This window comes from Podarcis erhardii, assembly GCF_964252035.2.
Source record: "Podarcis erhardii genome assembly, chromosome: 4".
Lineage (NCBI taxonomy): Eukaryota > Metazoa > Chordata > Lepidosauria > Squamata > Lacertidae > Podarcis > Podarcis erhardii.
This window is the reverse complement of record NC_138508.1, coordinates 7,029,711-7,041,180: the sequence shown is the minus strand read 5'-3', so window position 1 is coordinate 7,041,180 and position 11,470 is coordinate 7,029,711. Positions and strand designations below refer to the sequence as shown.

The window sequence follows — 11,470 nt, the reverse complement described above, 5'->3', positions numbered from 1 at the left end:
CAAAAAAGAAAAATATAAAAGGAAAACAAAAGTAAAAAAGATAGATAACCAGCTAAACACTTTTTTCCAGACAAAAAATAAATGGACTTGACAGAACAACAGCGGGTTGTTTTTTTTTTTTAAATAACATTATTAAACAATACAAAGATATTATCAAAACCACACAGATTGTTACTAGACAGGAACCTTAAAGACTAGGAGGTGGAGGAGGTGATGGCGAAATGGGCACACGATTGTAGCTATCCAATCAAGATGAAAAATGGGGGGAATTATGGAAAAAGACATTATGGAAAAAGACATATTTAGATGGTACCTGACCACATCCAAATCAGTCAAAATAAATATCAGCAATAAATGTTGGAGATGCAGACAAAATGAGGGAACCTTATTCCACATGTGGTGGACATGTCCCCAAAGGGAAAATAAAATTAAATAAATGCTATTTATTTTAAAGAAAACCAAAGCTTTCCTATTTTATATTCTTACAATAAGCATACCAAATGAAAATAAAAGAGTGTTTCTTTACACGACAACAGCGGCTAGGATGTTAATAGCAAAATACTGGAAAATGAGTTAATATCAACAAAAGATGAGTGGCAATTAACGTTGTGCTAGTACCTTGAAATGGCCACAATGCCAGAACTTCCAAGAGACTGAGATCTACTCCCAGTAATAAAAATCCTGCAAGTGATCTACCCATTGTCTTTGCCCAGAGTTCTTGAGCTTTTCTCAGGGAGCAGTGACCAGAGTTGTGGATCGACCACTAGATCATTTAACAAATTAAAATTATAAAAACAACTGTGCTATAATAGTACATACCATATATGAAGTATCCAGATAATGGAACTTATAACACAGTGGTTTCTTCAGTGAACAACAACTCTTACAATGTATATAGACAGGCGCAGCATTGATTTTAGTTACAGGTGACAGCAATCTGTAGCTGCAAGGTTTTCTTCTTTAAGTGACCCCTTTAAAACAACAAATGTAAAGCAAACTTGATCCATACACAGGTTTGTTAATTTGTTAAAATATGTTGAATTGTGACATTATGGTCATTTATATTACTTAGAATATGTACAACGAATGAAGCCCATGAGAGCGAAAAAAGGCATTATTCCGGAAATCCTTGTCAACACTGTGGAACTGTAATAGGCTCCAATTTGGACTTTATGGAACGTATATGGAACAGAAACTAGCCGACATTTGGTCTTCTGAATGAACTGATTTATTGGGACTTCCGTCTATATTATTGCAATTTATGTGTTGTTTATGTGCAAGATAAACATTTGATATTGTGATGAGAATATATAGAAGAGTATTGTTTATGTGAATCCACAGACTGTTATGTTTTGTGTGTTTGTACATTCCAGGAACAGCATTCCTGACCCAGATTTTCACAGGAAGTGCCTAAGATTATTCCCCTTTCAAGCAGGATATGTGAACCTAGACCAACATGGTCCTCCTCCTCTGGCAGACGGACAGCCCCTTCTCCAAAGCCCCTCCCTCCCCCACTTCCCCATGAGGGTCCCCCACACCATCCATCACTCACCAGGATGGCTTTGGCCGTCTCCTGCTTGGAGCACTTCTGGGTTCAGAGCCCCCTGAGCTGAGCTGCCTGGCAGTGATGAATCACCTCCGGCAGGTACAGCTGCTCTTCCTCCAGCAGCTGAAAGGCAAAAGTCAGTTCCTCAAGAAGGGAGGGCTTCTCCACCTCCGAGAGGGCAGAGTGGGGGGCAAGCAGGGCAGGTCTGAGTCCCTGCTCTGGTTCTCTCCAATACTCACCTCTGAGCGACAGATGTGCAACCGCAGCACATCTGCAAAGAGAAGGACATGGGGACAGGTGAGTCCGTCTCTGAGCTCCTGGCCTTGGGGGCTAATCCTGGTCTGCTTCAAGCAGAATGTGGCTCCTCAGGCCAGGGGTAGGCAAATTAAGGCATGGGGGCTGGATCTGGCCCAATCGCCTTCTCAATCCGGCTCGCGGACAATTCGGGAATCAGTGTGTTTTTAGATGAGTAGAATGTGTCCTTTTATTTAAAATGCCTCTCTGGGTTATTTGTGGGGCATAGGAATTGTTCAACCCCCCCCCAAAAATAAATAGTCTGGCCCCCCACATGGTCTGAGGGACGGTGGACTGGCCCATGGCTGAAAAAGGTTGCTGACCCCTGCCCCAGGATAACAAGGTGGCCAATATCCGGTTCCACTCCACCCTTTAAAAATCTAAATATCAAAACAGATCCCAGCTTTCAGAGCATGTAAACCACATGAGTGGAAATACCGCTGTTCCATGCACAAAAATAGGACTATACTTCCTTCTCCCACCTTTAAAGTAAACCTCTACGTAACGAAACCGAATTGGCCCAAGCCTGCCTTCCTCCACCAACCTCAACTTTGCCCCTCAAGCCAAAAGACAACACTTCCCCATCCCTGGGCGAAACCCCCTGGCCTTCCATTGGCCTGTGGCGTTTACCTCAGTGCAGTGCGGGGACTGATGACATGCTTTCAGCCTCAGACACTTGGCGGGTTCTGAAATAGCCGTGCAGGACATAGTTTGAGGACCCCTGGTCTATACTGACTGGGACATTCTGCATGCCAAGCAGATGCTCTAGGGCTCCCCATATTTCACTAGCCTTTCAACGTTATGCTATTAGCAACCGTGGAGATTCCACCTGCCTCTTTTGAAAGGAGAAAACTCACCTGATCAATTTAATCAATTAATAATAATAATGATAATATATTTATACCCCGCCCATCTGGCTGGATTTCCCCAGCCACTCTGGGCGGCTTCCAACAAAATATCAAAATACAATAGTCCATCCAATATTAAAAGCTTCCCAAAACATAATAACAGCAACCATTGATTTTCAGTCCATTGAATTAGCAATTAAGCATTTCTGGAAAGGGAAATGGCATACTTCTTTTATTAGCATAAAAAGCATGCATGAGAAAGCATTACTCATTTATGATGAGAATAGGATTTATTTATTTTGAACTTCGCTTGGTTCCTCCTTGGTAGCCAGTGCAATTGTTTCAGCAGGGCTAGAACTCAGGACCCGCTGCCTTGAGGGACATCTAAGAGCAGCTGGGCAGGGGAAAGGTCTCCCTTGGGAGGTGGGGGACTCTCCTTCCTTGGAGGTTTCTAAGCAGAGACCGGACGGCCATCTGCCATGGATGCTTGAGCTGAGATTCCTGCATTGCTGGGGGTTGGACTAGATGACCCTGGGATCCCCTCCTCTCTCTCCCCTCCTGAATTCCAGGAGGAGCTTCCTTGCCTCCTGCAAAGCCCTTTTCCCTGCAAGCTCTTCCTCTGGTTTCTGGCCAAGGGAGGGAGATGCTCAGAGTCCAGCCAAGAGCCTCACCCCCAAAAGGATATCTGGGCATCTGGGCATCTACCCCCCCTAAATCCGTAAAAAAAAAAAAGAAATCTGAGGTTGTGCCAAGCGAGAGAGGGCTGAGCTGGAGGGACTCGGCTTGGCAAGGGTTAAAGGGAAGTGAGCTGCCTTCCTAGAGAGGCCAGGAAGCAAGAGGGGGCAGGTCCTCCAGAGCCAAGGCCCCTCCCTCCCTCCCTCCCCAGTCCTTTCCTTGCTTGGGGGTCTCTCCTGCAAGGGCTGCCTCGCTGTCCCCTCCTGGGATCTGGTGAGTCTCCTCTCTCTCCCCCCAGAGGGTGCAGTGGGGAGACGGGGGGGGGGTCCCAGGGCTGCAGCAGGGGAGGAGGCCTGGGGGGCCTGATCCGGGAGGGGCCAGGTCTGCCACGCTCTCCTTCCTGGAGATCAGAGGATCCCAAACTCATCTGGCCCTCCGCCACCCCCCCCCTTTCAGAAAAAAAATCTCCCTTCTTTAAACAAAGGAGTCCCTGGGACTTTAACTCTGTGTGACATCGCTCAGCCTCATTGCACAACAGAGGGAACATGTGCAAATGGTTTTCCAAAGCTGGACGAGGAGGTGGACTAGCCTCCCCCCCCCAAAAAAAAGAAAACCCCACATGGAGGAAGGAAGGAAGGAAGGAAGGAAAGGTGAGAGAGAAAGGCGAGGAACAAAGAGAGGGATCCCAGCCCATAGTCCGGCTGCTGCATTGCAAACCAGTTTCCCAGTCGTCTCCCAGGGCAGCTCCCCACCTCCCCACGGAGGCCACTGCAGCAATCCCCTCGCACCCAGAGCATGGCATCCCAGGACCACATCCTCGCTGTCCCAAAGGGATTGTTGCTGGCAAAGCAGCCGGAAATGGGCGCTGCTACTCACCAAGCCTCCAGGGACCTTGGCGTGAATGCCTGTCTGTGTGTGTGTTAAGCTATCTAACAGAATAATAATAATAAATTACCCGCCTAAATTTCAAGGGAGATGTCTTTGGCCCTGCCCGTTTGGCCCTCAGGGGGTTGATCAGATACATACCTGGCCCTCATAGTAAACAAAAAGGGACCCCACCCCAGGAGTCTGTCTGGAGAGCGGCAGAGTCCAAGTGCAAAAAAAGGAGACAGAAGCAGGGGAGTGGGGGGGAGCAACTCTTGAGGACCCCCCGGGTGAGGACCCCCACTAGACCAAGCATCCGTTTTTCACAAGATACAAACGATTCTCTTGTCTATTGGTTCTGACTTCATGCATTGACTGGAAGGCAGCAGAAACCAGGTCGATTAATCTCCCAGAAATCCCTTCAGTTGCCTCCACATTTTGCGTGGCTAGAAGGCTAGAGACTTAGTTCTTCTCCTCTTCCTCCTCCTCTTCCTTTTCAAAAAGATAGCTCATGGTCTGGGATGCGGTGCAGTCTAGCCCTGGTTCCCAGCAAGACTCATCCATGCTTGCTCAGGGAACCATGTCCCCCCCCCTCGTCCTACAAATTCTGTAACAGAACAATGTATTTGCTTCGTAGGATTTCCTAGAGCTTTTCATTACGACAGACAGAACTTGTCAGAAGACCAAAGGTTTCCTTCCGATCTCTCAGAGGCTTCCTGAGAGCACAGATGGATGAGCAAGACTTAGCTGGCTCTGAAGCAGGAAGAGGCCATGCCAGCCAAACTGGGAGCAGTGGGGGATTCTGGGAAATCCCAGTGCAGAAGATCCATGATGAGGAGAACACCCTCCGATCAGAGGTGCTGAGCCAGCAGTTGAGGCAGTTCTGCTGCCAGGAAGCCAAAGGACCCCGAGAGGTTTGCAGCCGACTCTACCACCTTGACCATCAGTGGCTGAAGCCGGAAAGGCACACGAAAGCTGAGATGCTGGACCTGGTGATCTTGGAGCAGTTCCTGGCTGTCCTTCCCCTGGAGATGGAGAGCTGGGTGAGGGACTGTGGAGCAGAGACCAGTTCCCAGGCGGTGGCCCTGGCTGAAGGTTTCCTCCTGAGTCTGGCAGAGGAGAGAAAGCAGGTGAGAGAGACTTTCCTCTGGATACTCCCAAGGGGCTCCAAACAGGACAAAGAACATCCCATAATGGTCTGCTGATGGCCCATCCGTTTTCTGGGAAAGCATCTATGGAATGAGATCTCACACCCTTCAAGTCTTTTTCATTCTCTGTCTAATATTTCTCACCATTCTCTGTTTTGAATCCTTGTTTCTTTTTCAGGGAATGGATCTCTGTGCAGAAATGGACCTGGATTCCTGTGAGGCAGAGAGGCCTCCGTTGGACACCAGAGAGAGGCCACTGGGTAAGGAGGAAGGTGGTTTTTCTCCGTTTGGTCTCATTCTGTTGGTTTTCCAACTCATCTGAGGGTTCTTTTCATCTTGTTTTGGGGGGAGACAGTTGGGAAGAAGGGTTCAGAGGAGGGGAGATGTATTTCTGCACAACTAAAATATGAAATGGGCACAAATTTCCAAATGCTCTCAGTAGGTAAGGCTTTCTCAAAGGCCCACCTGCAGTTAGAGATGCTCTGTTTCACCTCTGAGAGAAGCAGGCACTCCTGGCGTCCTGTTTATGTTTTTTTCTCTTGCAGATGGCAGAAGGATGCTGGCAAGACCTCCTGATCCGTCTTTTCATGGGGGCAGAAGGGAAGCAGCGGCTGTGGAACCAGATCAGGTCAGGGGAAGCTGCCTTGTGGGGACAGAGGCCGAGGGATGGAGCAATGTCATGGACTAGGTGGGCACAGAGGAATGGTGGGAGGATACAGCTGGGGAACCAGGAAGGGAAGACGGCTGAGAGCCCAAGAAGTGGAGGTAGAAGAAGGTTGGACGGTCAGAGGGAGAAGAGGGAGAAGGCTGGGAAGAGGAGGTGTCAGAAGCTGAAGGGGTTAGAGGCTTAGTGAGCTGGGAGACAGTGGCAGAATGCAGTGCAGAATCAGAGGAAGAAGAGGAAGGAGGCGAGTGGGAGAGGAAGGTCAAGAGGCAGAGGTGAGTCAGCATAAGGAAGAGCCACCGGTGGCTCCCTCTCCTTTTGCCAGAAGCCACCCTCCCGGCTTGTCTCTCAGAGCCAGCAGATCCCGTACATTGCAGAAATCTCTGCTAGATCATCCAAGACAGATGGTCATCCAAGACAAGCTTATTTTATTTCTATATTGATCTTTGAATGCTAAAATAGTCTTCTAAGCACTGGACAAATGAAAACAAATAGTGGCCTGGATTCACCAAACCAGCCCCATCCGCTACAACAAGGGGCCGGCCCCTCATTCCTTCCCCTCTCAAAGACCCCCTTGTATTTGGCTCTAGGGCATTGGGAGGGAACTCCACAGAACATCTCAGGAGGAGAGGAGAAAGTGGATCCTTCCATTGGGAAAACTGGAATGCTTTCATAGGCAGAATGGACAACACAAGGTGGTGCACCACCTATTTGCACAAAGATAAACACCCATAATTAAAATGCAGACTAAAATAAGCATTCATATTTAAAATGTGCAGTAAAGCAATCCTATTGAAACAACACCGCATTGGAAGGAAACAACAGAGCATTGTGTAGCAGATCATATTTCTGCTGTCTCAGAGGAACACATTTCCCTTTTTCTTTTAGGCTCCAGTGTGCTTTGAAGACGTTGCTGTTGTTTTCACGGACGAGGAGTGGGCGTTGCTGGATCCTGACCAAAGAGCTCTGCATAAGGACGTCATGGAGGAGAATCGTGGGATAGTAGCCTCTCTTGGTAAGGCTCCTGTGGGATCGTCATATTTGCCTGGAAATTCAAAAAATACCTCTATGGGCCCAACCTCATTTGTTTTCACAAAGCTCAACAGCGCCCCCTATAACACCTGGAAACCTAACACCCCCACAATAAAGAGTAAATTATAGTTTTTTCTTTGAACAATTTCCTCCAATGATTCCTTTTTCTACCACAATAGGACTGGTCTGAACTTCACAGGCCATCTAAAATGTCAGCTTCATAATTTTCAGGAAAGATAAGTAGCATCAGGGTTTCTGTTTCTGTTTTTGCTCCTGTCAGTCTTGGGTTGACCAAAGAGATGACTGGCAGTGAAGCTCAGGTGCTGCCAGCAAGAGAAGAAGCAGGCCTAGGGAGAGGAGAGTTAGCAGCGGAAGGCAGATAGGAGCAACTGTCATCTGAGCTCTGAACAAGGGGAAAAGAAAAAGAGAGACAGAGTGACAGCTCTATGAGAGCTACAGGAGTGAGTCAAACGCTGGAATGCAGGAAGCATTCTCTGCCAAATTTTAAGATACTGGAAGAGATGGTGGGGGCTTCCTTTTGGGGGAAGGGGGAGGAGCTCAGTCCGGGCAACTCCATCTTGTGGGGAGGACGATGAGTAGAGGAGCTCTGTCCAAGTTTGTTGTTTAAGCAATAAATCTGAAATTATTAACAGCCAGAGTCGTCTCATGACCAAGCCATAACAAGGACTGACATTGGAGATGGAGGGGATGACATGACTGGGCCAAACAAAATCCATCCCAGAGAAGAGCTAGGCTTATGGAATCTCAGGTAGTAGTAGCAGTGATGAGGATGATGATGATGAGGATGATGATGATAGCAATAGTAATACAGTGGTACCTCGGTTTACAAACTTAATCTTTTCCTGAACAGAACTGTTCTTAAATCGAGGTACCACTGTAGTAATAATAATAATAATTTTTATTTCTACCCTGCCCATCTGGCTGGGTTGCCCTAGCTACTCTGGCTTCCAACACATATATAATTATGAAACATAAAAAACAATAATCTGATTCCATATAAAAAGAACATTAACTTGAAAATGAACAATAATAATAATAATAATAATAATAATAAATTTTATTTATATCCCACCCTCCCCAGCCAAAGCCGGGCTCAGGGCGGCTAACAACAAACAAACAATCAAACAATCAGATAATCGCACATTCTAAAAATATTTCATTATACAAATCAATTAAAATCAAATTAATGGCAACTGATTAAGCAAGATTCTGTGCAGGTTGCCAGAGGAGGGAGTCAGGCTGCGCCCTGACCAAAGGCCTGGTGGAAGAACTCTGTCTTGCAGGCCCTGCGGAAGGATGTCAGGTCCCGCAGGGCCCTAGTCTCTTGTGACAGAGCGTTCCACCAGATTGGAGCCGCAGCCGAGAAGGCCCTGGCTCTAGTTGAGGCCAGCCTAACCTCTCTGAGGCCTGGGACCTTGAGGATGTTATTATTTGCAGACCGTAGGTTTCTCTGTGGGGCATACCAGGAGAGGCGGTCCCGTAGGTACGAGGGTCCTAGGCCGTATAGGGCTTTAAAGGTTAAAACCAGCACCTTAAACCTGATCCTGTACTCCACCGGGAGCCAGTGCAGCTGGTAAAGTACCGGATGAATGTGATCTCGCAGCGAAGACCCCATAAGGAGTCTCGCCGCGGCATTCTGCACCCGCTGGAGTTTCTGGGTCAGTCTTAAGGGCAGCCCCACGTAGAGCAAGTTACAATAATCCAGTCTGGAGGTGACTGTCGCATGGATCACAGTGGCTAGCTCAGGGCGAGAGAGATAAGGGGCCAACTGCTTAGCTTGGCGGAGATGAAAAAATGCCGCCTTTGTTATAGCTGTAATCTGCGCCTCCATAGAGAGGGAGGTATCGAAGATTACACCCAAACTCTTAACGGACGGTGCTGGCACTAATTGCACCCCCACAAGAGATGGGAGTTGCCCCCTCAATCCCATATCGTCCCGCCCCAGCCAGAGGACCTCTGTCTTCAAAGGATTTAACTTCAACCGGCTCCTACGTAACCATCCAGCCACAGCTTCCAGACATCTCGCCAGTGTGTCTGGGGCCGAGTCAGGATGGCCATCCATCAACAGATAGAGTTGGGTGTCATCAGCATACTGATGGCAACCCAGCCCAAAACTCCGGACAAGCTGGGCGAGGGGGTGCATAAAGATGTTAAAAAGCATCGGGGAGAGAATCGCACCCTGAGGCACTCCACACACCAAGGAGTGGCGCGATGACAATTCCCCCCCAAGCGCCACCCTCTGTCCCCGACCAGAGAGAAACGAGCGCAGCCATTGAAGGACTGTGCCCTGGATCCCCACGTCGGCAAGGCGGTGGTCGAGGAGTTTGTGATCGACCATGTCGAAGGCTGCTGACAGGTCTAGAAGAATCAGCAGCCCCGACCCGCCTCGATCCAGCTGCCTGCAGAGATCATCTGTTAGGGCGACCAGAGCCGTCTCGGTCCCATGACCAGCGTGGAAGCCAGACTGGAATGGATCCAGAGCAGATGTTTCATCCAGAAACCTACCAAGCTGTTCAGCAACCGCTCTCTCAATCACCTTACCCAGGAATGGAAGATTCGAGACCGGGCGGTAATTGGATAGATCTAACAACAACTACTAGTGGCCAAAATTGTGGAAACCTTTTGTGAAAAGTGCATTTCTGAGATTTGATGGCTCATAACACCACTTTTGTGTTGCGTAATACCATAAAATTATATAGCAATCAATGGAAACATAATTTAATGAAGAATGTAATGCAATGACTTTAATGAAGGAGTATTTATTGGAACAGCAGTCATAAAGAAAAAACGTGAAAGCTTTGGTAACCATTGGTAACTTTTAGCTTTAATTACGGCCTTACAAAGCCTTCCTTTGAAGTGAACCAAGTTTTTCGTTCTGCAGCTCTAATACAGTGGTGCCTCGCAAGACGAAATTAATCCGTTCCGTGAGTCTCTTCGTCTTGCGGTTTTTTCGTCTTGTGAAGCACGGCTCTTAGCGGCTTAGCGGCTATTAATGGCTTAGCGGCTTTAAGAAAAAGGAAACAAACTCGCAAGAACTCGCAAGACATTTCGTTTTGCGAAGCAAGCCCATAGGGAAATTCGTCTTGTGGAACGACTTAAAAAACGGAAAACTCTTTCGTCTTGCGCGTTTTTCGTCTTGCGAGGCATTCGTCTTGTGAGGTACCACTGTAATGTGAAACCAAGACTGAATTATTGCCTCTGTTAATTGGGCTTTATTGCCGGGTTGCCTTTGATTAACAAGTTTCTTTAGTCGGCCCCATAGATTTCCAATTGGGTTAAAGTTTTGGCTATTCCCAGGCCATTCCGGCAGCGGAATAGGATTATCTTGAAAGCACCGTTTGCACACAGCAGCAACATGACATGGAGCTGAGTCCTGTTGAAATAGATAAATAAATAAATAAATAAATATTTATAAAAATATATATAAATGCTTCAATATCTGCGAAAAGATCAGCTGTGGAACGCTTCAGTTTGGACTAAAGTATTTCATTTATGTATTTTGGGGCATTTACCGTATTTTTCGCTCCATTGGACGCACCGGAACATAGGACGCACCGGACCATAGGAGGGGGAGAACAGGGGATATATTTTTTTCTTGTTCTCCCCCTCTAAAACAAGGTGCGTTCAAGGTGCACTCACCAGAGCTTGTGGGGCTGGCGGTGGGGGGAAGCGCTGCTTTCCCCCACCGCCAGCCTCAAAGATCCCTGAAGCCTTTGGAGCGCAGCGCCCCGCTGCCCTGCAGAGGCTTTGCGCGGAGCCGTCCCCAAGCCCTCGCTGTTCTGGCTTGGGAACAGCCTTGCTAGGTTCTGCAGGACAGCGGGGTGAAGGCAACCCACTGCCCTGGAGAGGCTGTGCGCACAGCCGTCCCCAAGCTAGAGCAGCGAGGCGGAGCGTTCCGCAGTGCTCCGTCTTCCTGTTCTGGCTTTGGGCTTAGTGGCGCAGCCTGCATTCGCTCTATAGGACGCACACACATTTCCCCTTAATTTTTGGAGGGGAAAATGTGCGTCCTATAGAACGAAAAATACGGTACATTCCCATTAATGACGCAAATTCCACCCACACCTTTTGCTGCCATACAACCCCAGATCACCACGCTATCTGGGTGTTTCACGGTCAGTGTAATGCATTTAGGATGTAAATCTTATCTGAATCTTCTCCTCGTGTATTTCATGCCACCACAACCAAGCAAAGAGATTTGGGTCTCATCGCTCGAAATAATACTGTCCCATTGTTCCACTGTGCAGTTAACATGGGTTTAGTCTTTCAACTTTGCTTGAGAGGTAACAATGGCATTTTCCTTAGAATTCTAGCCTTTAGACGAGTCCTTGCAATCAACTTCACATTACATTGCACCGTCATCTTGTATACATCCAGATGA

At 47.8% G+C, this 11,470-nt stretch overlaps 2 protein-coding genes and 1 long non-coding RNA gene across 3 annotated transcripts in view; 2 read left to right on the top strand and 1 right to left on the bottom strand.

The window, feature by feature from the left end:
• The window catches only part of LOC309341319, a 29,688-nt gene extending 28,144 nt beyond the window's left edge, over positions 1–1,544 (bottom strand). The window contains exon 1 of the long non-coding RNA XR_014156205.1: positions 1,170–1,544. This is a non-coding gene — a long non-coding RNA (uncharacterized lncRNA). The remainder of the gene's footprint in view (positions 1–1,169) is intronic.
• LOC309340933 (uncharacterized protein) overlaps positions 1–11,470 on the top strand; it is a 151,196-nt gene that overhangs the window by 105,189 nt on the left and 34,537 nt on the right. The window lies entirely within an intron of this gene.
• LOC309341246 (zinc finger and SCAN domain-containing protein 31-like) lies at positions 3,560–6,215 on the top strand. Its single transcript, XM_081860823.1, has 4 exons — positions 3,560–3,636; positions 4,865–5,357; positions 5,554–5,635; positions 5,921–6,215. Exons 2-4 carry the CDS (start codon positions 4,956–4,958, stop codon positions 6,061–6,063), a joined length of 627 nt encoding a protein of 208 aa, XP_081716949.1. The 5' UTR covers positions 3,560–3,636; positions 4,865–4,955; the 3' UTR covers positions 6,064–6,215.